This window comes from Leiobunum rupestre, chromosome 9, assembly GCF_980474605.1.
Source record: "Leiobunum rupestre chromosome 9, qqLeiRupe1.1.hap1, whole genome shotgun sequence".
Lineage (NCBI taxonomy): Eukaryota > Metazoa > Arthropoda > Arachnida > Opiliones > Sclerosomatidae > Leiobunum > Leiobunum rupestre.
In genome coordinates this window covers 37508396-37534076 of record NC_143392.1, presented here as the reverse complement: position 1 = coordinate 37534076, position 25681 = coordinate 37508396, and the positions used below count along the sequence as shown (strand labels likewise).

Sequence of the window (25681 nt, the reverse complement as noted above, 5' to 3'; positions counted from 1 at the left end):
TCTTTACACTCGAGATCAGCGCGCTCATATGCTAGAATTATTTTACTGAGAAGGTCGTCGTAATGCTACTCTAGTAAGTCGGTTATTTAGACGAAAATCGCTCTCTTCTAACCAGAGTAGACTTAAAACCGAGCCCGAGATGAGGTATTGTGGAACGCATATTGTAACTAGTGAGCCCGAGCTTGAGCCCCTGTTAAAATCCAAATTATTTCGAGCTCGAGCTTGAACCCATTTCATAATTCACATTACTTGGAGCTCGAGCTCAACATAATATTTGAGCCCGAGTCCCGCAGCCCCCAGCCAGCCTCCTTGGTGGGATGCCGCATGCTCGGAGCAGGCCAAAACTGTCAAACGGGCTCGACGCAGGGCGCAACGCTCGAGTCATTCGTTGGATCAGGGCGCTTACAAACGTGAAAGAGCCCTTTTCAAAAAAATAACTAGAGAGACGAAGCGTAATAGTTGGAGAACTTATTGCAATAAACTACATGCTCACACTCCTTTGACTCAGGTCTGGTCTCAAGTTCGGTGGTTCAAGACCGGACGCGTCCACGGAAGCTCATTACGTTGAACAAAGAAGACAAGGTGGAAACGGATCAAGCCCAAGTCGCAGAGTGCCTCGCGCAGTCTGTTAGAGCGGATACCCATCCTCAGCCAACGCTCGGCCCGGAACAAAAATACCAGCCTGAACCACTTTTGGAGAAGCCACCGGCGAGATACAATTTCCCTTTCTCGGAAGCGGAGTTATACGAGGTCCTCTCCGGCCTTCGCAACACCTCCCCGGGGAAGGACAACGTCTCGATCCAACTTGATCATAAAGAACTCGACTCCGGCTTTCCGAACGGCACTCCTAACGCTCTATAACAGCCTTTGGGTGGAGGGCATCATGCCTTCTCGTTGGAAACATGCTGTCTTGCACCCCATTCTGAAGCCGGGGAAGCCCTCCCCCGATGCCGCGTCTTACCGCGCTATCTCTCTGCTTCCTAATATCGGCAAAATTTATGAGAAGCTGGTTCTAGGCAGACTGGTCTGGTTCCTAGACCAGAACGCTGTTCTGCCTGCAGAGCAATCTTGATTTAGACGTGGGCGTCGAGCGACTGACAATGCGATCCGCCTTGCTATGGCAGCCCAAGGTGCTCTCGCTACGAACAATCACTGCCTTGCGGTCTTCTTAAATCTGAAAGACGCTTTTGGCAGTGTTCACCACCAGGCGCTGCTCTACAAACTTCAACGCCGGGGTCTTACCGGCAATCTTCTTCGTTGGGTGGAAGACTTCCTCAAGGATAGGACCTATCAGGTTAGGGTCAATGGTGCGCTCTCAGCCACTTACCTCGTCACGAGAGGCGTTCCTCAGGGCAGCTCGATCAGCCCCATCTTCTTCACTGTAATGTTGGACGGGATCCCTCAACTATGCGAGAGACATGTTTACCAAGGGGAACATGCCGACGATATTGCGGCCTGGGTCTGTGGCCAAGCCCTTCGCGCCTTATACGGCTCCATGCAGCAATCGCTTGATCACATCGCGGAGTACGGTGCACGCTGGGGTCTCAACTTTCAGCGACTCAAGTGCCAGTTTATGCTTTTCTCAAAAGCGACTAACATCCCAGGCGATCTCACTCTCAGTCTCAATGGCACTCCCTTAACCAAAGTCCACTCGTATAGGTACCTTGGTGGTATTTTCGACGACATACTCTCATAGAAGACTCACGTCGAGGCTCTAGCCTCATCTTCTCTCAAGCGCCTCAATCTTCTGCGTACTGTCTCAGCGACCGGTTGGGGTGCCAGTAGGGGCGTGCTAAGGCTTTTGTACACCCACCTCATTCGCTCCAGGCTGGATTATTCCAGCCCCCTCTATGCGTCCGCAGCCGCTCCTCTGCTCGCCTCTTTGGACAAAGTCCAAAACGCTGCTCTACGGGTCATCCTTGGTGTGCCACGGTCTACACCCATTGTCCTGATGGAAGCTGAGGCCACAATTCCACCGCTGAGTTTTCGTCGCAATCTTTTGGACCTTCATACACTTGCTCCATGTGGCGCAGCGGATACCCCGGCCTTTTATCCCGCTCTTCTGCGGGACAACCTGGCTCAACTGGAGGTCATTGAACATCGCTTCGCCCCGGATCAGCTTCCTTTTCTGCTCCGGGTGTGGAACTTGGCTAGGGAACACAATCTCTCCTGGCTCTTTCATTCCCACGTCCACTCCTCCTTGGGAACCTCCCAAGGTGACGGTCATCCCCCGTTGGCTAACTACTCGCAAAGGTGACCTCAGCTCGGACGCGCTGCGACAGATGTTCCTTGCGACGCTCGACATCCACGCCAAAGACGCGACGGTTATTTACACTGACGGGTCTCTCGCCCCGGACTCGGGAGTCAGGGGTGCCGCCTTCGCCATTCCTTCTCTCGGGGTCGGTGCTTGGTCTTTGGTGGATCCCGGCCATCCCATCAACAGGATAGAGCTGTTGGCTATTCAATTGGCACTTTCATATGTTTCCGCTCAACTTGCAAGTTCAATAGTGCTCTGCTCCGACTCCAAAAGCGCGCTTACGATGTTACATTCGCGTTCAAATGATCCGGTAATCACCGCTATTCATGACTTTTGCGACGGGTACTCCTACTCAGTGACTCTTTTATGGTGTCCGGCTCACGTCGGAGTAGTGGGCAATGAAACGATGGACGGTCTCGCGGACGTCACCAGTCTTCCGCGCCCCTCTAAGGTGGACTTTTTCCTCCCGGCCACGCTCTCCGAATTGAAATCTGCGTGTAGTAAAGTGGTTACCAGTGCTTGGTGGGATTCCTGGCAAACCCGAGCCACCGCCTACGCGCTCAGGGAGGCGAAGCCTAATCCGGGCTCTCGCGAGATTATGCGGCTTCAGCTCCCCAGGCGGGATGACACTCTTTTGGCGCGTCTCGGCTGCGGACGCCTTCCCACGAAAGCAACTCTCTTCCGTTTTAATTTGAGTAGCTCAGATTCTTGCTCGAAGTGCGGGGCGGTAGATACCGCGGAGCACATACTCTTCGCCTGTCCATCCCAAGTTGCATCACGGCGTGGTCTTCTTAGTAGTCTCCATAAGAGGACTCTTCCCGTCTCTCTGACGGGTGTTTTGAAAGCGGTCCACGCCGGATTTTCAGACATTATTTCCGCCACTTGCGCTATACTTCGCAACGCTGTTCGGACTTGATAACTTTCTTCAGACTATTATTATCTCGTTTCTTTTTTTTGTTTTGTTATTCAATTTGTCGCGCATTTAAATTTTTTGTTTGTGTGTTCATTTTATTGCACTGTTCGCTATTAGTGATTGTTAATATTCAATTTGTTTTGATTTGAATCTGTTGCGCTTGGTGTGAAGGCTCATTGCTATATACACCAACTTATATCCATTCTCGTTATTCTGCCCTCCCCCCCGCGCCTCCAACTGTCTTCGTAAAGGCACGTCCAATGAAATGTGTACACAACTCTGCGTTAGCGTGTTTAAAGGCTAGCTGCGTTCTCTTACTGTTTGTTGCTCCTAGGTGCCAGTGATGCCGGAACGGAGCTCGAAAACGCTATTTGATAAAAAATTGTGCGACGAAACCTCGAGCTTGAGCCTTTTGTAGTTTTAAAACATAGTGAGACCGAGCTCGTGGCCACCATTTTATTTGTTAGTAACTATAGTGAGCCCGAGATCACATGTCGAATTGTAATTGTTGCGAGTCCGAGCCCGAGCCCGAGACCACCCGTAGATTTGTAAATATAGTGAGCGTGAGCCCGAGACTCCCGGTATATTTATAACTACAGTGAGTCCGAGCCCGAGACGGTTCGTAGGTTTTAAATCTACTGAGCTCGAGACCTCACATCGGCGGGGAAATTTAGATTACGAGCTCGAACCCGAGACCCGGCCAATAATTGGTGAGACTAAGGTGAGCCCGAGACCATCCGTAAGCTCATATACGAATTCAGTAAGGTGAGCTCAAGCCCAGCTCTTGGCGTTGACCTATGCCGGGGATATTCATTACAAGTAGAGTTATGGATTCCTGCTTTCAATGGCGAGCCAAAGCTTAGGGAGCGTAGCGATAGTTTTATTCCAAGAGAGCCTTTAAGAGAAGTAGCAACAATAGTTCAGCTATACATGGAAAAATATATTTTATTTTAAGTTTTTGGGGTTAAAATATTGTTCAATCAAAGATATTTTCTAACTAATTTACTATTTACATTAAAACACGATTAAATAAAAAAAATATTTCGACTAATATTCCAAATTTAGATCGGTCTATAGTTATAAATAAAAAAATAATTTTTTCCCCGAAAAAAGCGTGACAAACGTTATCCTAAGTCAGTATCGGACAACACGATGTTTTTCCACGTTTAATTTTCTGCCAAACAAATTGTCCTAACGATGACGTCAGCGACGCTGTAGGGGTCACAGTTGGAGGACGGCCTGCGGTCTTCCAAATAGCCCTTGCGTTCTTCGGCCACTGAGCGCGGGATGCGAATGCTGGCGCCACGGTTGGCCACTCCGGCCGAGAAGTCGTGGATGCTGGATGTCTCGTGGGCGCCGGTCAGTCGCCTTTCGTTGTCCTTGCCTTGTTTCGGGTCGTACGCTTGGATGTGCGTGCTGTGCCGGAGCGACAAGCGCTCGATCGCCTTCTCGATTTCTCTGCAAACATTTATGGGAGAGGATTTTAAATTGAAGGAAATAGACCTTTCCATAAAATGTTCGTTACGGTAAGAGGAGGAAGGAAAACTGTTTTTGCAAGGATTATTTAGATCAACGTTATAGATTCTTTTATGCGCGTATTTAATGTGAGATGCCATTACCGTACTGCAAGCCAGAGAACGGGTTTTGGGGGAAAGACATTTCTACTGTAGAGCTACGTGCAGTACGTCTATGGTGACTGCCTGTGGAAGAAATCGTGGGAGGGATCCTTGATGGGGGAAAACGCGCGTAAAAGAGTGTATAGATATTACTCCTTGCTCGACTCTTGAGCTCGGTATGTCGTCTGCTACCGAGTGTAAGTATTTAAAAAACACGGTGGATTAAAATAAATAAAATAAATTTGTTATATCAAATGTTTAAACTATAAAAGTATTTCGTTTACTTAACTAGTCATAAAAGAAGAGGATTTAAATATTTAAAATAACGAAAAAATTTGCATGGTTTCGATGATGTTTAACTGTTAATGTTTATAGCCTTGTGAACTAAGGCTTAACATTTAATTGACAGCCACAGTATAGTGTATCAGGTGAAGATTGTTGTGTATCATAAAATACTAACTAATAAATATCTAAGTATTAAAGATACTTTGACAGAGTTGATATGAGTATTGCAATAATAATTCATTTAATTAGTATCGAAAATAAATTAAAATTAGTTTGAACTCCGAAGTCACTAAGCCTAACCCGAACTCCGTGTAAAATGTTTGGGGAAATCTTACCGGAAAATGCAAAAAGTACAGCCAACTTTTTGTTTAGTTTTAGCGAAATTGGTGGTGGGTGACGTAGAAAAAAACAGTTAAAGCCCGTAGAAATATTTTATGGAAAGGCCTATTAGATTGTAGAGGCTACAAAAATTATTTTAATAGCATTTCTATAATGTAAGGTTTTACCATAAGTGTTCGTCCAAATAATTACTGATACCTATGTTTCATAACTGTGTCAGTAGGTGCAATATTATTTGGAGCCCATTTTGCAAACTCTCGCTACCTAACACATTTGGCACCCCCTTTTAATCGGAAAAATGTGGGCACTAAATCTGGGAAAAGTGGGGTCCTTAAAAACGTGCGCCCTAGTGAAATTTGTCCTATTATTGATAGCTATGAAAGTTAGTTAGAATAATTACACCTGGAAGACAGGTAACTGACACTCAGGTTTCGAGCCCCGTGATGGCCACTCTAAATCTTCACTTACCCAATTCCATTATCGGCCCTCATAGCTTTGGTGCTGAAGTTAGTGTGGGCTCCAGCGCCGTTCCAGTTCCCTGGGACGGGTTTGGGGTCGAAGGATACGATGACGCCAAAATCTTCGGCGACTCGGTGCAAAATGAATCGCGCCATCCACAAATCGTCGCCGATGGTTACACCCTGGCAGGGTCCAACTTGGAATTCCCACTGTAGCGGAAGGTGAGAACCGGCGCGTTAGCTATTGTCGAGTGGATAGTGAACGTTTGACCTACTTGAGAGGGCATAACTTCGGCGTTGGAACCGTAGATATTGATGCCGGCGTACATGCAAGCTCGGTAGTGGGCTTCGACCACGTCCCGGGCGAAGACCTTGTTAGCTCCCACACCGCAATAGTAGGGTCCTTGGGGTCCCGGAAATCCGTTCTTGGGCCAACCGAAAGGGTGGTTGTCCTGGTCCAGGAGCGTGTATTCCTGCTCGATGCCGAACCAGGGGTCCTGGTCGGCGCACTTATCCATGGCCTCCACGCAGGAACGACGGTGGTTGCTCTCTGCAACGAGAAGACGATACACGATTTTAGTTTTGTCGCTGTATACGTTACAATGTGTATAGTTATTATATACCCTATCTTCCGTGTGTAAAAGTTTTATTGAGAGTCGTTTTTAGAAAGACCAGACCTTTTTGATTAACTTCAGTCACGGCCAACTTCAATCTCGCGCTATAGAGGCCAACCCATTCGCCGAAATTCCGTGAGCAAGGAGCGTGGCGCTGAACTCATACAGTTTTTTATATTGGCTTCAATGCAAAAACTATTCTAAAACAAATATTCCGCTCGGGGCGCTCAACTCATACAGATATCTTCTGCTCGCAGGCTAACATAGAAACTTCAACGAATGGGTTAGCGCGAGGTCAAAGTTGGCTGTGCTTCAGTGTTAATCATTTGGTCTCGTCGTTATAGTGAACGCGTGCAAGGCCGACAATAAAGGGTGTAGCCGGTACAAATCGAAGTATACTTTTCCCTGATTTTCCTCGTAAAAAGTATTGCTTACTCCAGTAGTAACGGCTTCCTTAGGAACCGGAATTATTATTTTACCGAGGCCGGGCTCACTTTCGGTCACTTCGGTGGCCCTTTACGCGGGCAGGTAGCAGAAGCATGGGACTGGCGTGCAAAACCGCACCGGCCCGTCATAATTTGTTTCTAAGTTGCTTATTTCTCTCGCCAGAGGCGCTTATCTTTTTTTTGTGACGCCAAATTTACGTCACTGCACACTTAAATATCAGTCATTATTTCTACAAACTGACGCACCTAGTGAACATAATTATAGGCTTATGGTAGACGATGGTATTTACCGGTTATTTTATGATTAGGATCGTAGGTTTCGCAGAGAACTAGTTGGTTGTTTCCACCCCTGAAGGGGTCCTTGTAGATGGCAATGGGTTTCAAATACATCTCCGCCTTGTTACCCTCGGCCTGATAGGTAGCCGAACCACAATAGTTCCAGATGGGCAATTCTTTATCGGGACAGTGTTCGGATTAGATTACCCTTACGAAATACAGACCCGGTTGAAATTGAACTCGCTTACCTTCGGGGTTTTTGGGTATGAAATTGCAGGTTCTGGTTTTGGCCCGGAGATTTTCGCCGGTACCGTCGATCCAGACGTACATGCATTGTACTTGGTTTTCCGGTTGGGGCAAACTCAGATACCTTACTAAGGTCTGCTTATTTAGCAGGAGTGGTTTTGCCATCTTTGGATGGTTTCCGTTTCATTTAAAAATAAGTTCTATAAGAAGTTTCGGCTACCCGTGAAAAGACAAAAACACGAGGTTCGACTATGAGACGAGCGAACCACCTAAGTCGAATTAATCTAAAGTGGGTATGGTTGCTCTAATGCTTTTCTATGGCGAAGCCCTTCGAAATCTTTATCAAACGATATTATCTTATCGTATCATTTCAAAACAAGGTGCCACAAACATTTGAGTACACACAATCCCTCCAATCTAATAATTATCTCGATAAGACTTTTAATCGAGAAAATGCCTAACACCTGGACCCCGAGTGCCTAAAGTGATACAGACATTGAGGGCTCAACATTCCCTATCGATTGATGTATAATTCCTACCTCTAATGATGGATGTAACAGTCTTTGTCCAATTTCTGGGGCCCCTAGAGCCCAAATTGATACAGCGACCGCGAGAGCACCAAATTTGGGTCTTGGAATGTCGAGATTCATAGAGTTTCAGCAAAGGCTCAATATTTCTAATATATTAAATGAAATCCTGACAGACTATCATGCTGTTTATTGTAGATCTCTTCGTTGCGCCTCTCAAGGCCTAGCCAATCACGCCTCAAGTAAACGAGTTAAAGCCAAGCTTTTCTCAGTTGATGCGCGCCCACAATGGAGAGGAAACGAAACAAATGCCCCATTTTATGAGTTATGAATGTCCGCGGGGGCCCATATATCTCAGTTGATTCTAAGGAATCTGGTTCTTAGTTGAACGCTCATTGAGATATACTCTCATAAATGACGATTTTTGTCATCGACCTCCGAATTTGTGTGCCCACGCCCCACAATTGTACATGGGAAGTCATTTTGACTATATTCTTCGTGCGTATTTTACATTTTGATTACAAGTATCGCCGCCTACCGACCGAGTTTTAAATGTAATATGTGAAAGCTGTCGGCTCGTTCAAAATTATCTCTACACAACAGCTGAAAGTTTCAACCGAAGAAAATTGAAATTCAAAAGTCGTCTGCTATTTCTTAACATATTTAGTTAAGACTATATATACGCTTCGCTAAATAGACTGGCATGTTCAATGGCTCAACTTGCATACGATAGCAGTCGCTGGTCAAAATTTCCTCCGCGCTTCAGCAGTGCTACTAGTGGCGCCTCTAACGGCTGGTCAAAGGCTTATCCTGTGTTTCGAACAGTGTTGGAAATAAGGCGGTGGCGTCGGTCAAAGACCAGTTTATTTTTATTAAAGTATAATTCTATACCGAAAAGATAAAAATGATAAAAGCGTCGCGCTCTCAGCTTCTCACAGCCAATGAAATTGCGGATTTTGACTTATATCTACTCCTAAATCGAACGTTTTTCCTGGCATCTGGCAGTAATGCAATTTGACGTTCTTCCGCTACAATCAGTCAGATTCGTCGAGCTAAATGTGAAACATCTAGATCTATCATTAAGAATATATTTAAGAAACATAAGCGTAGAAGACATTGATGCCTATCCTGCAATTTCTTTTTGGCTTTTAGAAACAAAAAGAAAGTCAGAAAACTATTTTTATTCGAAGAACAAGCAGATGATGAAATATTTTTTAAAGTTCCTTAAGAAATGTGATAAATATCAAAGCTCTTTGGTTTGTGATAAAAAATTATCATTATAGTTCCTAATCGCTATTAACAATTAACTTTCAAAAGTAAAATAAAAGAGGGAGGGAGCTAAGTGGGGTAGAAAAGAGTGGTCATGACCAGTAAATTATTTTAAAGTAGGGGGTATTGTGGTCATATTGACCAGTACTTTTAAAAAGCTTATTTCCAACACTGGTTTCGAAGTGTTAACAACTTAACAGGTTTTTTGTACGCCTGTCTAGTAAGCGAAACGTATGTATAGTCTTTGTTTGTTACTCATGGTCATAGCTGAGAGAACAGCTCCGGCCAGCTATTTCACCACGATGCGGTAAACGACATTTTAAAGCTCTCTATGGTAACCACTGTTCTTCCGTATATTCTTGAGCTACTAAGGTTATCTCGAGTTTATTCTATCGTTCACCTGCACCGACCCACTAGCGGCTCTGTGCCATATCATTCGAAGCTACAGAATATAAGAAGAAAACCAAATACTCTGATCTAAAAATCCGATATCTGTTCAAGCTGTAGTCATCGAAAAGCTCCTTCGGGCGAGATAGCTTGGGTACAACATATTTGAATCAAAGGATCGTGATCGCTGTCCATAGTGGAAATGCGGTATCTTTATTACACACTTTTCCGCGCCTCTCTCGAGGAATGTCTTTTCTCCTTGCCATAAATGAGCATTGTAATATTATTATCACCAGGAAACTATATACACTTGGAATGTCTAAGGAAGATTTTTACGGCCGTGATGAAGCTCGTAGAAACGGGCGTGTCTTAAAGCAGGAAAACTCACGAGAAAAACTATCGCGCCTCGTTACCCTAATTCGACGAAAACTCGTCATTCAGCCTAGTCACGGTTATTATATTATTAGCTTACCTAGCTGATTATCTCTTTTATAACCATACAAATACCTGAAATTAGGAATCACTACACTTCTTTCGCGAAGAACGTTATAATTACAAAATATTCAGTACGATAACAAATTGAGGTTTTTAAATCCATTGTTTTATAAGCCTATTTTGCGCGGGAAGATTGCCTATTTGTTACCATGACGACGCATTCTTTTCACGTCAAACCTCGAGCCAATGAATTTGAAATGTCGTGTTACGCCTTACACTTGACGTAGTTAAGCCCCGCCTTTTTCTCGACGCGCTTTCGTATCACCGTCCCTATGGAACCTTAGACCTAGGAGCAACAAACACAAGGAGAACGCAGCTAGCCTTTAAACACGCTAACGAAGGGTTGTGTACGAATTTCATTGGACGAGCGTCACGAGCCTTTACGCTGAACGTTTTACGGGCGGGGGGAAGACAATTTCCGAATTTTCCCCTTCCGACGGCAGCAGGGGCTAAAGCGTCTAGCCAATGAAAAATGTATACAAGAAAATCCACGACTTTGGACGGGTTGCGTTCTCCTTGTGTGGGGTGTTGTGTTTGTTGCTCCCATTGAGTTGGGAATATTAATCTAGAGATCCATTCAAATATACTCCCCGCGAAACAAGTTTTTGAAAATTTCGAATGTGCCGCCTCCTCTAAAATGACGAGAAAACGTTATCATATTACCCGTGGCGCCATCCATTTAAAAAAAAATATTTTTGCCGGAAAACGCGTCTTATTTGAACGAATCATTGAGAGATAGACGGCGCCAAGGGTAGAATGATAAAGTTTTCTCGTCATTTGGGAGCAGACGGCAGTATTCTTATTTGTTAAAAACATGTTTCGCGAAATACTGAAATCCGACGTTTTGATTGGACCTCTAGATTAATATTCCCAACTCAATGGTTGCTCCTAGCTTAGACATTCCAAGTGTATACCTCTATAGTTTCCTGATATCACTAAATTAATAAACTTGATTTTTAATTAAATCTAACTTAAATTATGAAGTATACCAAGATTTCATGGTAAAATCTCCGAAAATCACCGTAATGGGCAAATGAGCAAGTTCTGGGCCCCGATCGCCGCAATTAACATTGGGGTACCAGGGCATGAAATGTCCTATCAATTGACGTATCATTTACCATTTTAACCTTAACTTTTTAATAGTTATGGAGAATACGGCGGCGGCAGCTTGGATTAATAATAGAAGCTAACGCTTCCTGGATATGACACTCTAGCCTTTGGTAGACGATTTTGGTTTGGCTCACATAAGCCAGTGAAAGAAGGGGACGAAAAAAGGGGGGTTTGGACGACTTCCTTTAAAATGTTACCTTTCCGGTTTTCGCAACGCATGCGCGAGTCTTAAGCAAATCAGGAGCCAATATTGTAAGCAAACGATAATAACGATTTGTAGTTTGAAAAGCTAAGGGTTTGAAATCCCTTGCCTCTTAGTTCTTTGAAATGAAAGCAAAAATTAGGGTTTTATACTTTTATTGGTTATACAATCAATTTTTTTTGTTAATGGGTGTGAAACACCTAAATGTAAAAGTGATTCAAGATACGCTGACCGTGCTAATATGCAAAACGTAAAACTATTACCTTTTCCTAAGCCTTTCTCAAAATGTGTTTGTTCGCTTTTGCACGTGCTCCTGGTTTGTCCGTTGTGCTTCTTAAAATTCCCACTAGGCGCGCTGGGGAGGCCCATTGGCTTTTGTGAGCCGCGTTTTTGAGTAAGTGTCATATCCAGGAAGCGTTAGCTTCTGTTATTAATCCAAGGCGGCAGCGACTAGTCGAAAATATTGACACCCGAGGTCGACGCGTTCCAGTTACGGTAGACAATTTCTTTTTCCAATGCATTTGTTATTTGGTGTTAGACGTATAGTTTGGTTAGCCTCGATTGAACGGACTTGATCAAAAGTGCACATACAGATCCAAATTTGACCAAAATATGAATTTTCCGAACGGTGTTTTTTAAAGTCCAGTATAGAAATTGTACCGGATTGCATTGTTTAAAAAACACAAAGAAATAGAGTTGTAAGTCGGAAAATGTTCCCTGGAAAATTTCCGGCTCGGAAAAAATTATCGGAAAATAACCGAGGCCTTTTTTTCCCATGAAAATTTCCATATTTTTCCGAAAAAAAAAAGGTTTTCATTCCATTATTAGCCTAATATTGTTCGCAAATTTAAATTTCGCGGCATTTTCGTATCATTTTATCGAATCCAAAAGTAAAACGAAACGTCTAGACTAGTCAAGAATAAAATTTAATATTCTTTAAATTTCCTATTTTTCCGATTTTCGGAACTTTTTCCGGAAAATTAACAACTCTACAAAGAAGTAACCGGAGATAATTTTCTAGATACACTATCATATCACGAAAAATTTATTTATTTATATTTAGGGAAAATGGTCTACTTACATTTTCCCAAAAGGAAAAGTTTCGACGGGCTTTAGCATTGAGTTGGGAATAAATAGAGGTACAACTAAATCTGGCTGGCGCGGGACGAATTTCTTTCAATAAGGAAACTTTATCAATTTTATCGCTCTACCGTGGTGGCATCTATCTCTGGTGGTGGCCACTATTTTTGAGCGAATCTGACGCGAAATTGAAATGTATGATTTCTTGTAACAAACAAACCTTTGAAAATGTTTAAAAATAATTTTAATCTGTCAACACGATCCTTTTTAACACAAGATACGGTGAGTTAGCTAATAATTATTTATTTTTAGCCATATAACTTTACAAAATATAGATGGCGCTACCGCCTAATTATAAAGATGAATTTCGTACAGTCTTCCCAGAACAGGTCCCGCGTAACCATGGCAACCGAAATCGTAATTTTAATTCTAGAAGTACTATTCCCAATTCAATGGGCTTTAGTTTTGTGACGAGAAATTTCAAGTTACATAATGGTCTCCTTATCCCCGGGATTTACACAAAATCGGTGAAAATCACCACAACGGGTGGTCGGGATACTTCCGCCACGGGTGTCCCCACCCCTGTCGCCACGTATCCCCCCGTTGGCGTGGCCGTTACACATATCTCACCCTGATTAATCAGTTAATGTGTGTGTGCTGGTGTCTAAGGCCTCGGGTCGACACCGATGTTTGTGTATCCCAAAAAAAAACATCAACGTCAAGCGTCAGAGATCTCACGACCCCTTAAACCCGGTGGTTTTTTCGCTATAAAAAAACCAAAACTCAGATTTGTGCATTGGTTTACGTCTACCATTTTGTTAAACGGTGACGGTTACTAAACGTTCTCTCCGCTTGCGTAAAAGTATCAACCAATCCAAAGCTCACTTCCTAGAATCCAGTTTTGAAGGAGCCGCGTACTGCGCTCCGAGCAGGCGGGAAATTAGGTTTATCAGTGCACACACCACCTACCCCAACAAGAATTTGCATCAACCAAGGATCCTATAAGTTAGGAGCGCGTGAAAATTCTTTATTTTAAGAAATAAAAATAAAATCGAGCCAGCTTCTACAATCAATTTTTTATTATCTTCCTCTACTTGCCGTGAGATGGCGCGTTCTTTAAAAAGCCGCATAACATTCGAGACATTAAAAAATTCTAAATTACTGCCAGATAGGAGCAAAAAACACGAAAGCAGCTAGCCTTTAAAAACGCTAAGGCAGTGTCGTGTACAAATTTCATTGGACGAACCAATGAAAATTGTACGCAAGAAAATGCACGACTTTGGACGGGTTGCGTTCTCCTTGTGTGGGGTGCTGTGTTTGTTGCTCCTAGGGGTCGTTCTCGGGGTACTTGGTCTGCGATCGTTGGTTGCTAGGCGACGTATCTAGCCTCAGAGTCGAGGGTCATTTGTGCCTGGTGACCTCTATATATGGAAAAGATAACTAGAAAAATACTTTTCGTTATTTCCCAATAAACTATTAAGAATATTTTACGTGTGAAAAATATATTTTATTTTTGTTTTTGAAGTTTCTTCGGTTAAAACATTGTTCCATCAAAGACATTTTTATCTTCTATACACACTATTTACATTAAAACACGGTCTAGTAAAAATATTTCGACAACAGACTTATGACTTGATTTGGGGGAGGGAGGTGTAGTTCATTTAAATGCTAGAATTGGGGTAGACTGCTGGGGTGATAACTACTTCAAATTTAAACCTCCCATTCTTAAAAAAAAAACATGATTTTTATTTACTATATAAAGCTTTAACTAACGCTTAAAATTTCACTTTTAAAAACTAAACTTATCGTTTTCGAAAACGTTAAAAATGTCAGGTTCCAAATTTAGATAGTCCTAAATCGATCGGTTTACATAAAAAATTCATTTTACCCGAAAAAAACGTGACAAAACTTTATCCTCAAACAGTATCGGACAACGGATGTTTTTTTAAAGCAATCGTTACGTCACGTTTAATTTTCTGCCAAACAAATTGTCCTAACGATGACGTCAGCGACGCTGTAGGGGTCACAGTTGGAGGACGGCCTGCGGTCTTCCAAATAGCCCTTGCGTTCTTCGGCCACTGAGCGCGGGATGCGAATGCTGGCGCCACGGTTGGCCACTCCGGCCGAGAAGTCGTGGATGCTGGATGTCTCGTGGGCGCCGGTCAATCGCCTTTCGTTGTCCTTGCCTTGTTTCGGGTCGTAGGCTTGGATGTGCGTGCTGTGCCGGAGCGACAAACGCTCGATCGCCTTCTCGATTTCTCTGCAAACATTTACATGACGTTAAAGATTTCAGCTTGGACAGAAAATTTTTAAGATTCAAATTCCCTGACTGCATGACTATTCCCCGTTTTCCCTGACCATTTTAAAGAGATTTTCCATGACTTTTAAAGGCCAAATTTTTTTTAATACTTTAATTTTATCAGAAGTTAATAAATTTAAATGGACTTTTATTCAGTATAGAGATTATTGCAATGTTGAAAAAAATTAGGCAAACTTTCAAGGAAATGAATGACGTAGAATTTGTCATAGATCAAGAGTAAAATTGAATTCCCTGACTTTTTACAAATTCTTAAAATTCCCTGACTTCTTAGGCCCATTTTTAAATTACCTGACTTTTCCCTGACGTAACTTACGGGAAGAGCCCTAGTTTAGACAAAGGCTAAGCAAATACTTTCACTGGAATGTATGTAGCGTAAAGATTTTTGCTACTTCTTAAAGGGGTATATATCTCTTGGTTTTACCATAAGTCTATAATTATCATTTATAAGGAGGTCGGTTAATTGAAATACTGATAGCGGAATGTATTTATTCATAGTTAGGGGTACGCAAGTCCCTCTTCTGGATAGTTGCCCAAAATGACGTCCACATGGGAATCCTTTAAGCAGGACGACCGAAAAAATATTATTCCCTTATAAAGAATATCAAATAAGTCCGGTTTTGGTTTGGTTCCCTAATACGTAGGAAACACACTCCCCTCTCCTAACGGGGGAAACTAGACCATGGTGCTTTATCTCCCCCAGTATAAATAAATAATAATGATCAGCTAGGCTAATACGCAATGCACCATCTTAGGCCCAAGTCATCTAGCGACTTTTAATGACTTAATTCATGTGGCCGAGTTACAATGCGTAGGAAAAGCTTCCATTTAAAAATCAAAGCTTACCCAATTCCATTATCGGCCCTCATAGCTTTGGTGCTGAAGTTAGTGTGGGCTCCAGCGCCGTTCCAGTTCCCTGGGATGGGTTTGGGGTCGAAGGATACGATGACGCCAAAATCTTCGGCGACTCGGTGCAAAATGAATCGCGCCATCCACAAATCGTCGCCGATGGTTACACCCTGGCAGGGTCCAACTTGGAATTCCCACTGTAGCGGAAGGTGAGAACCGGCGCGTTAGCTATTGTCCAGTGGATAGTGAACGTTTGACCTACTTGAGAGGGCATAACTTCGGCGTTGGAACCGTAGATATTGATGCCGGCGTACATGCAAGCTCGGTAGTGGGCTTCGACCACGTCCCGGGCGAAGACCTTGTTAGCTCCCACACCGCAATAGTAGGGTCCTTGGGGTCCCGGAAATCCGTTCTTGGGCCAACCGAAAGGGTGGTTGTCCTGGTCCAGGAGCGTGTATTCCTGCTCGATGCCGAACCAGGGGTCCTGGTCGGCGCACTTATCCATGGCCTCCACGCAGGAACGACGGTGGTTGCTCTCTGCAACGAGAAGACGATACGCGATATTTAGTTAAGATTCGTCGTTATTATCAGACGTAATTGAGATGGTAATTACCGGTTTTTTTGTGATTGTATTTGAACGTTTCGCAGAGAACTAGTTTGTTGTTTCCACCCCTGAAGGGGTCCTTGTAGATGGCAACGGGGTGCAAATACACGTCCGAATTGGAACCCTCGGCCTGATAGGTACTCGAGCCATCGTAGTTCCAGATGGGCAGTTCTTTATCAGGACGGTGTTCGGATTAGATTAGCGTTTCGAAAGACAGACACGGTTGAAATCAAAATCGCTTACCTTCTGGGTTCTTGGGTATGAAATCGCAGGTTCTGGTTTTGGCCCGGAGATTTTCGCCGGTGCCGTCGATCCAGACGTACATGCATTGAACTTGATTTTCCGGTTGAGGCAAATTCATGTACCTCGCCAAGGTTTGCTTGTTTAGCAGGGTTGGGTTAGCCATCTTCGAATGGTTTTTGGTGGTTGCGGGTTTAATTTAAAAATAAGCTCTATTGGAAGCTTTGGCTACCTGCGAAAAGACAACAGCACGAGGATTCGACTATTAGACGGGCTAGCGAAATGATTTAAAGAGCGTTGGGTCGCTCGTTTGCGTTTTTATGGCAAAAGTTCCGCGAAATCTTCAACAAACGTTTTTATCTTATCGAATGATTTTTAAAAAGGCGGCTAAGTTTCTTTTAGTCGGCTGATATTTTTTATCTGCCGCCTCCGAAGACGAGAAACGTTTGAAGCATAGTCACGAGGGATCCATTTAATACGCTGATAACGTGTAAAAAAATTCCTTAATTATAGGGGTCCTAATTTCATAATGATCATTATGGTAGGAAATTCTCCAGCTTGTTAAGGACTTCGAGGATATTTCCCTCGGGCATATTTACCAAATGGTATTTTCGCGTGGAACGATTCTACCGTCTCGTAACCTAAATCCTATTGGAACTGGTCTTGTCGTCACGAGTAGAAAATTGTAGTTACGAAAATTCTGTATTCAACATACAAGGGGTAATAATTTCGGTGTTTATCGAACCCTGAGGCGTTGGGGCAATGTTTTCGACATTTTCCGATTGTACGGGCGTTGGATAACGTTAGCGCATCCGAATGCTCAATGTCAATTCGCTCACCTTGTCAGGCTACGCTACACAGCGAGGCTGTACCCGGATGTTCGGTACGGGCGTTCTTGACGTATCTTAAACGCCTATTTTTATGGCAAGTTTTTACTCCGAAGGAACTGTTTGTTTTACAAGCGTGTTTGTTTATCGAAAAAATCGATTTCTGTTGATTTTTAAACATTTTACGCGTCTTTCTTGATAAAGAGATTAATGACTTGCTAATGTAAACTAAAATCTGAATTAAATTTAGTTAATACAAAAATAACTTTTGTACATTTTCGTAAACACATTAAAGTATTTATGAATTACCGATTTAAATCAGACGTTGAAGACTGTTGAAAGTAATTTGAAAAATTGTCATATACATTAAAATTTATAAAAGAGGAAAAAATATCGATAATTTAATAATACTAAAATAAACGATTTTAAATTTTCAAATTTAGTTAATTACTAAACCTCAAAAACATTTCTGTCTTAAAAGCAGATCGATTGGGAAAATGGCCAACGCGATAGAAAATTCCGTACCTGTTTGAATTTTGGTGGTTGTAGGGAGCTCACGGCGCAAAATGGGGAAAATCGCGCGGTTCCAATTCTTTTTATGGGTTCGGGCTCGAAAGGGTGATAGGAAATGATTGGCCAAATCGCTTACATTATCGCTTGGTAATTATCAACAAGAATGCTAATCGAAAACCAAACCATGTAGAGTCTGTGGCCTTGGATAACCCACGCGACGGATCTCCGCAAAATCCCCGGCGAGTTGGAAAATTAAAAGTGGAGACCTTCAAAAACCCGAAACGCGCTAACACATTTCCTTTCCTGAAAAGAATATTATCGAAAGTATTATACATTATAATTATTGAATTATCTCCCCCGCGCTACGCTAAACTAATTCGCGTAATAGCCCTGTTTTACTATTGTTATACCTTATCTTTATTCCTCAAATACCATACCGTGTAATTTGATGTTTATTTTGTAACTGCCATCCGAAATTTATAGGTCGTGTTTTTCGGTGTTGAATAAAAATCCGCCTCGAAATCCTTTGGCGAAGGTTTTCGAAGGCCGAAGATTTTCTTTAAATAACCCTCGCCCGGAAACATGGCCAAGATAAACTTTAACAGCCGTCGCGGGAGGAGGAAATAACAAAGAGTTACGGAATCAAAATAAATACAGCCTCCCATTTTTATTTCAATGCAAAAAGAAAATGTTGTTTCCTTAACGGCTCAAGGAAAACATTTATCCTTGATTTATGACTAAAATGTTTTTGCGTATTTTTCGAGAATTCGTTTCAACAAGACAAGTGGTCAACAAATAAATATCGTTTAAAATTCCGCGTATTTCATAAATTTGTTTGCGTTCGTCGCGTGTTTCCGAAAAACAGGTGTACAAGCACCCCCCGCAGTTTCTCCGTAACGAGTCGCTTGTTTTCGTTTAATCATATGACTGCTTCTAACGTTTCCTAGAATTATTTCATCATACGTTTTTGCTGTTTATACGCGTTATGTTTTCGTTTTGAAAATTACAGAATTGTTTACGAGATCAAGAGTGAAATACGGTTTTTGCTCACGTACGGGTGTGATGCGATAGTTTTATATCATTTACCTGATACTTTCTATAAAGGCGGGAAATGTCGTTAACTCTATAAGCCCAAATCGTCATGTTACTGGCGATTTAACTGTTATCATAAGTAACGTAATAAACGTTAATTACGTTGCCAGTGACGCTATTTAACCGATTTTTATTCTACCCGGAAATCGTTTAAAATTTAACTAGGCTATATTATAATTCTATGTGACATAAACTCTACAATATTTTAATTTAAAATATTAAAATAATATATTACCCGCTGTTTATTCATTTTATTTATAATGGCAGGAAAACGAGTAATTAAATTTATTATTTAATTTTAATTTCGATAAAAATTCGTAAGCCACTACCGTTATAGACAATTAAAATTGAAAAATCCTAATCATTTCATTATACTACTTCCTTATCAGACGCCATTTAAACTTAATCGTTTTCTCGGTGATCCGTGGAATTAAATAATTTGATACAAAAACTGATAGAGGTCGAGGCAACAAAAATTGTAATTAAAAATTGTAATTTTATGACAGCGAGAATTTTATCAGGGATAAAAAAGATAATTTTGTAGCCACCGCGTCTGTGACAAAACGTCGGTGTATCGATAGGAAACGGGCAACGAAGGGGCTGCCGCTTTATCAAGGGAGACAGAATCACCGAGAAAGACAGAAAATTGTAGAAATCGAGATAAAAAAAGCAAACATAGTACCTAATGGCTCCTCGGTCTTCGTCCGTTGGGTAAAAGTTGGTCGGGGCAGTTAGCAATAACGCTGATTTTAGTCGGCGGTTTCCTCCTGCGTTCATAGATTCTTCTCTATCCTCTGACAATCCCTCCAAAAGTGAATCTCTTCCGAGCTGTAAAGGGTGCTGCTTAGAGAACGCGTTCCGATCATCAGCTGAGCACGTGACCTGCCGAGAGTCATTCGTTCCCCGAAGCCAGCGGCTGCTCCGCCGAGTTCGCTGATTGGCTGACGACCCGAAATCATGCGCTAGGCGCCTTGTTTCCATGATCCACTTTTCAAATTCTTCCCAGTCCGCTACGCGATGTTTCGTCTTTCGGGGAATAGCGGTGACACTATGCGAACACGCGTTCTAAGTCGTTCTCTTCCAACGGGAATTTCGCGAGCAACGCGTTTATGGGGGTCTTACGGATTGCGCTGTATATGTACGTCTTTAATATCGCTTTTAAGGTACTGTAAATCTACTGTGTTAGACGAAATTGTAGGGACAATTTTACTCGCGTCGAAGCGTATCATTATTTTGTTTTCGGGACTATTTCTTAGACCTACAACTTCCTCGTAATTGGGGTCATTTATAAAACCATTACAAAAACATTAAGACTCCCTATGAATAATATTTATTTAGCGCATCCTTAAATAAATGATTTTCCACGGGATGATAACAACGGTTACAACGCTCGCGGTGGATGGTAACAGGAGTGAATTTAAATGATATATTCTGATTGGTACAATCATGATGATTCCGATAACGATTTTCTATGGAAAATTTTAACGATATAAGATCAAGGTTTCGCGAAACGGGTCGAGGGATGACCGTGTAAAACTGAACGCTACTTCTTATTTCCAGCTATTACATCAGACTATTACGTCTGCCCTCTTGACAGCGACTAAGCCTTGCCAATGTTGTTACAGAAAGCTGCCCAAGGTTCCAACGTTCTTAATCTTCTATTAGGATCCGAATTAAATATAAACTGCGCTCTATTTTAACCTACCGTTAATAAAAGGGGATTCGTAAAAACGTATTCTACCCCTACTTGGTTTTTTTGGGGGAACTGGGGGTTGGGGGTGTCGACGCGAGAAGGTTTATAAACCCTTTTGGCTTCGAGCTCTCCGGGAGACACGGATCAAAGCTATTTTTAAAATTTTCGGAAATTCGTTTAGTTGCTAAAGGGGGAGATTATTTTGAGGTCTATCCTAAGCTCCAATCACAGATTTTATCGAAGGTAAAGGTGTTACGAGGTGCAGGTCCTAACCACTTACAGATTAAGGGAAATTAGGAAGTGACATTGTAAGTACAACGTTTAGTAATGCAAAATCGGTAATTAGTTTAGTACGGTTAAGGCATACAAAGCTTATACATCGATTACGAGGAGTGATCAGACCCTTGAGGGGTTCTTTAGTGGCGACAATAAAAACATTAATAATAAAAAGAGCCGGTTTTGTCGCGTGAATAGCTGACAGGGACAAGGCTGAAGGGAATTATGACGGAGGTCAGTGACCCCGGATAACTTTTGATACAGTTACTGGAACTCGTATACGCTTACCTATGAGTTAATATCCCTCCTAACTCACGGCTCTAAACAAATGTTAACCTGATTAAAATATTTAAGTATACTTAAATTCGAAAATGTCACCCACCCTGTACAATATGAATTTAGTGTGAATGAATTAATGTTAGCTCTATTTATTTAATAAAATTCCTTGTAATTCATGGATTAATTTAAAAAAAAATGAAAATAAAATAAGTTAGACTTTCAACTGAATGAATGAATGAATATTTATTTTCCCTTTAAAATACAAATCCCTTTTATAACAGGGAGGAAACCATTTACTGGATTCGCGGGGAAAAAACATAAAACGAAATACGATAGCACTTTAAATACAAATATAAAATGCGCCAAAAATAAAAACCATGAAATTCAATTAAAAAATTTAAAAATTTAAAAAATTTTAAATTTTAAAGGATGATATATACAACCACCAACACAACCAAAATGTCAAGAGATCAATTTGTCCTTTTTAAACGTAAGCCCCCCCCCCCCCCCCCCCCCCCCAACGACCAAGTATCCTTTTCTTAACAAGAATATCCTGCCATCCGGCACACTGAAGACCAGTTGTGCAGGCGGCCTACTACCAGGGGTTATTTTTATCCACTGACGTTCATGGATTGCCTTGTAGCGTAAGTAACATAAATCAATAAGTATGGCCATTAGTAAAAATTATCATCGAACTGATTTTCAGGGTAGTTCAGTTCGGTTACAAGTCCAAGTCGCAGCAACGCGAGAATGTCAGTGTAAAAAAAAAGGTTTGGACAGAAAATTAGCATTAATAGCAGTAGCGTAGCCAGGATTTGGTTTCGGGGCGGGCACACAATGAAAAAAAGTAAAACAAAAATTAAATAAATTGTACATACAACCATACGTTTCGGGGGGGGGGCACGTGCTCCCCGTGCCCCCCCTGGCTACGCCACTGATTAATAGGAGGTTTAACTTATTTGTTTATGTTACTTATACTTGTAGCCCAGTCTGTTCGGTTTATTGGTTTTCATAGCATGGTAATATTGAAGTTAAGTTTCGTAAGTTGCGAATGTGAACGTCTAGACTAAGCTAATGTTGTTGTGCTTCAAATAATTCTGAAGTCCTCGCTGAAACGTCTACAGCCTAACCTCTCGTTTATTAAACGTAAGCTGACACTTGGAGATATTGGGTGGATGTAAAAAGGCAAAGTCATTTGTTAGGGGGGGGGGGCACGATTAACCGGATGTTTTTTTAATATTATTGTTGAAGCTGCCTAGGTTTCAGATAGCAACAGTTCCCGAGATATGGAAACTAAAACTTTAATTATAATTTATGCCTCTGTTGGTTTTCTCCTTTCTAACGGGTCGCTATGCACTATGGCCATTTTTACATTTTTGGTTTTTCAACAGCTAGAAGTAAAATCTAAACGCTTCCTCATTCTATATTTAAAAACAAAAAACTCCCAATGGGTATTTTCCATTGAACTTCAATATCGTGGGAAAAAATTAAATTTGACAGCCCTGTAATTAATTGCCTGTTTTATATCAACATTTCCATTGAAAAACAGCGGGAATAAATTAACATCAAGGTCATCTTCACGATACATATTTCGAAAAGATACACTATAAAGTGGGATTGAAATTCAACAAAATTCTAAGCGCTTCCCGCGTTTTTACAACAAGGCCTAAATCAAAATTGAGTTGAATTTACATTCATTTCATATTTAAATGTTATTGAAAAATTAAACCGATACTAAGTTTAATTTATTGAAGGCTGTAATCTCTCTTGGCCACCTATTTTGTTATTTAGGTTTAATTAAATAATTAAATTTAGCTTAATTAAATCTTAGATCAAATTAAGGGTTATATAGAATTTTTCTAGGACTTGGCGTTTCTTTTAGTTCACGTTTACGTTGAAAAAATATCCCCGGAAAGATATCGCAGGAGGCATAGGTTACGTAATCTTAGGGGCCTCAAAAGAACCATGACGTATTTTGACGTCATTGGAATAGAGGAGGTATTTTTCCATTTCTATAATCTAATCCAGGTTCAGTCGATGTCATTTTTAGAGAAGGCTGTTATTAGTATTCGTCAGTGTAGACTTAACCGTCTCCCCTCATTTACTACTCGTATTCGACTAATTGTTTCGCGAAACTGGCATTCTTTATCTTCGACTTCAAGGAAATACGAGGATACAAACTTTGTTATTTGCGAGAGTGATGCAACCGCGGGTTATCTTTGCATGATACCCAGAAAGAAGCGTTATTATTTCACTCTAATTGCGGTTAAACCATAAGTATTCAGCGCCAAGATGAGCAGTGGCTAGTATGAGAACCGCGCGTTATTGTCGACCAATCTTCGGTACCTCGTTCTTTGAGAGAAGTCGGAGGTCATCGTTTGAAGTGTATAATATTCCTATTCTTCACATGCAAAAGTTTTACTGAGAGCTGCATACGGGCTTCGTCGCCGTTTTGCGTCCGCTTGCTAACGCGTCACTCGTAGCCTTTGACAGCGCCTCGCCAGGGGGAGATTTTCTTGTTTGGTTGATGTCTCTTCGTTACTAGTAAAATATTCCCCAAAGTGACAAACTTATGGAACAATATTATAGACTTATGGTTAAACTTAATAGCAAATTCTTTAAACACATATTAAACAGATTTTATAAATAGCAACTACTTAAGCGCGATAAATATGCAAAACGTTTATATTAAAATGATATTTATCAATTCGAGTTAGATGAATGCGTTATGCCTAGTCTCGTTGAAGATAAATTATGTTATTCATTGAACGTTTCCTTGACCACCTTTTAACTAAGACGCCTGACACGTATCGCTCGGATGTACTGAGAGCGGAATTTAGACCACCTCAGCCGGGATCAAGGTTGATGTAATACGGCGGGATGACGCTGGGTTTGGGGCGGCCCTAAGATGATCCACTTCCGTTTTCTCCGAAATTGGGTCAGTGAGGTTTGGAGGCGCGCCGATCGAGGAGAAGGGAAAGGGAATTGCCATGGCAACGACCAAGGACATCACTCTCTCTCCTCCTTCGGGGAAATAAGTGGATTAATGTCCATTCCTTCTTGACGGTGGTGGTGTGACCGAGGCAAAGACCAGAGAAGGAAATTGCTTCTGCCGATAAACATTCATTTTATCTCGCTTCATTCACTGACTTGGCTTTTCGACGCCAGCCCTGATAACCATTTTTTTTTTCCAATTTAATCCGACGCATTAAGAAAATTGTCTACGCTATAAAAATGGGTCGATTTGGATCTACCATTATAAACTATCATTTGCTAGAAAATTATAAAAAGGTGTCATTCGGATAATGGATAATTTACATAAAAGACTTTTTGGACAACTTTACAGAATAAGAAAGTACATTGGGATAAAATGACGACCATAGCTCATAGAGCTCTGAAAGATACATGGTTTGATAAGTGCAAGGTGGAATGGTCACACGGACTTTATTATACGTATTATCATAAGTGTATAATGTTGCTACATAAGTGTGACACTATTCTTCACATGCTAAAGTTTTACCATAAGCAAAGGTCTAGGCCGTAGATATAAGAAATGTATATAAAGGTCTAGATGAATTTCTCGGCGTCTAAGCCAAACATAAAATACGGAATTGACACCTAGCAGACACCGAGGAAGGCACGTGACCAAGAGCGCGAGCTTTCTTAGCATTTTAGTACTAAGTGCTTGACCTTTCCGCAGGCCGTAGTCTTTAGACACCATCTGTTGGTGACTTTTAGTATAATTTTTAAGCAGGAGACAATGGCTCTCGCGACGATAGCACGAGCTTTCTTACCGATAGATAGCGCCTTATAAGGAGAGCCTGCAGAAATTTACGCGTTTCTGCTAGCTGTCACCTCCGTATTCACTCCCTTTGAAATATTTTATCTAGACCTTTATATACGTTTCCTATATCTATGGTCTAGGCCAAATTTTTGACGATCACATACCCGTTATTAAGAGGGAGGTATTCTAAATCTGCACCTCCTAGTGGCCACATCCTCAACTAGGCATTTCCCCAAATGAATTTCACGCGTTGCATGACGAATGCGCGGAAGGCGTGCGCGAACGTTTTTAAACTTAGAACCACGCAGGATAAATCTCCGCTGCCAACCCTCCCTCCTCCCCTCCGAACATTCATTTCTCGCGTAACATTCATTTGAAAAACGATTACATTGACACACTTTTGATTATTATGTCACTTTTGTTATTAGGTATAATAAAGTCCATGATGGCACTAACAAACTTTGTTATTTTAACAGAAGCTTGGGGTGATTGGCGCCGTAGTTCGTGTTAGCAGATGAATTTTCAATTTAGTTCATACTCACAGAATTGTTTTTAAAAATTGTAGCGTAACTGATTAGAGAATTAGCATTACCAATGGCAATGGCTGTACTCACAAAGGAGACTACCCAAGGTGGTTATCACCGATTTTGTTGAAACTCGGGGGACAGGTAGATCTTATGGTAGTAT

The 25681-nt window shown here is 41.7% G+C and overlaps 3 protein-coding genes across 4 annotated transcripts; 1 reads left to right on the top strand and 2 right to left on the bottom strand.

Moving 5' to 3' along the window:
• The first annotated feature begins 1117 nt into the window (after positions 1-1117).
• LOC149927354 (uncharacterized) lies at positions 1118-3173 on the top strand. The gene is made up of 3 exons (XM_090157844.1): positions 1118-1645; positions 1697-2137; positions 2217-3173. Exons 1-3 carry the CDS (start codon positions 1118-1120, stop codon positions 3171-3173), a joined length of 1926 nt encoding a protein of 641 aa, XP_090013970.1.
• A 1152-nt stretch (positions 3174-4325) lies between these two features.
• LOC149927353 (glutamine synthetase 2, cytoplasmic-like) lies at positions 4326-7645 on the bottom strand. Its single transcript, XM_090158383.1, has 5 exons — positions 7453-7645; positions 7219-7380; positions 6144-6418; positions 5879-6078; positions 4326-4628 (listed from the first exon to the last, which is right to left on the bottom strand). Exons 1-5 carry the CDS (start codon positions 7613-7615, stop codon positions 4337-4339), a joined length of 1092 nt encoding a protein of 363 aa, XP_090014509.1. The 5' UTR covers positions 7616-7645; the 3' UTR covers positions 4326-4336.
• Positions 7646-14005: 6360 nt separating this feature from the next.
• Positions 14006-19787, bottom strand: LOC149927352 (glutamine synthetase-like). 2 transcript variants are annotated; one of them, XM_090159584.1, is made up of 6 exons: positions 19645-19787; positions 16534-16762; positions 16300-16461; positions 15949-16223; positions 15684-15883; positions 14006-14780 (listed from the first exon to the last, which is right to left on the bottom strand). In XM_090159584.1, the coding sequence occupies exons 2-6, from the start codon at positions 16694-16696 to the stop codon at positions 14489-14491; spliced, it is 1092 nt and encodes a 363-aa protein (XP_090015710.1). In that variant the 5' UTR covers positions 16697-16762; positions 19645-19787; the 3' UTR covers positions 14006-14488. The 2 variants fall into 2 exon arrangements, with proteins under 2 accessions (XP_090015710.1, XP_090015711.1); XM_090159585.1 differs by lacking the exon at positions 19645-19787 and adding an exon at positions 17883-18006.
• Positions 19788-25681: the final 5894 nt, after the last annotated feature.

What these genes read in the sequence shown, in the direction of transcription:
- LOC149927353 (XM_090158383.1), bottom strand. Translation starts at nt 7,615, where the DNA reads ATGGCAAAACCACTCCTGCTAAATAAGCAGACCTTAGTAAGGTATCTG. An exon ending in CCGAAGTTATGCCCTCTCAA is followed by an intron (nt 6,079 to 6,143) that starts GTAGGTCAAACG and finishes CTTCCGCTACAG; the next exon opens with TGGGAATTCCAAGTTGGACC. An exon ending in AGGGCCGATAATGGAATTGG is followed by an intron (nt 4,629 to 5,878) that starts GTAAGTGAAGAT and finishes AAATGTTTGCAG; the next exon opens with AGAAATCGAGAAGGCGATCG.
- LOC149927352 (XM_090159584.1), bottom strand. Translation starts at nt 16,696, where the DNA reads ATGGCTAACCCAACCCTGCTAAACAAGCAAACCTTGGCGAGGTACATG. An exon ending in CATACCCAAGAACCCAGAAG is followed by an intron (nt 16,462 to 16,533) that starts GTAAGCGATTTT and finishes GTCCTGATAAAG; the next exon opens with AACTGCCCATCTGGAACTAC. An exon ending in AGGGCCGATAATGGAATTGG is followed by an intron (nt 14,781 to 15,683) that starts GTAAGCTTTGAT and finishes AAATGTTTGCAG; the next exon opens with AGAAATCGAGAAGGCGATCG.
- LOC149927354 (XM_090157844.1), top strand. Translation starts at nt 1,118, where the DNA reads ATGGCAGCCCAAGGTGCTCTCGCTACGAACAATCACTGCCTTGCGGTC. An exon ending in ATGGCACTCCCTTAACCAAA is followed by an intron (nt 1,646 to 1,696) that starts GTCCACTCGTAT and finishes ATACTCTCATAG; the next exon opens with AAGACTCACGTCGAGGCTCT. An exon ending in AGCTTCCTTTTCTGCTCCGG is followed by an intron (nt 2,138 to 2,216) that starts GTGTGGAACTTG and finishes GAACCTCCCAAG; the next exon opens with GTGACGGTCATCCCCCGTTG.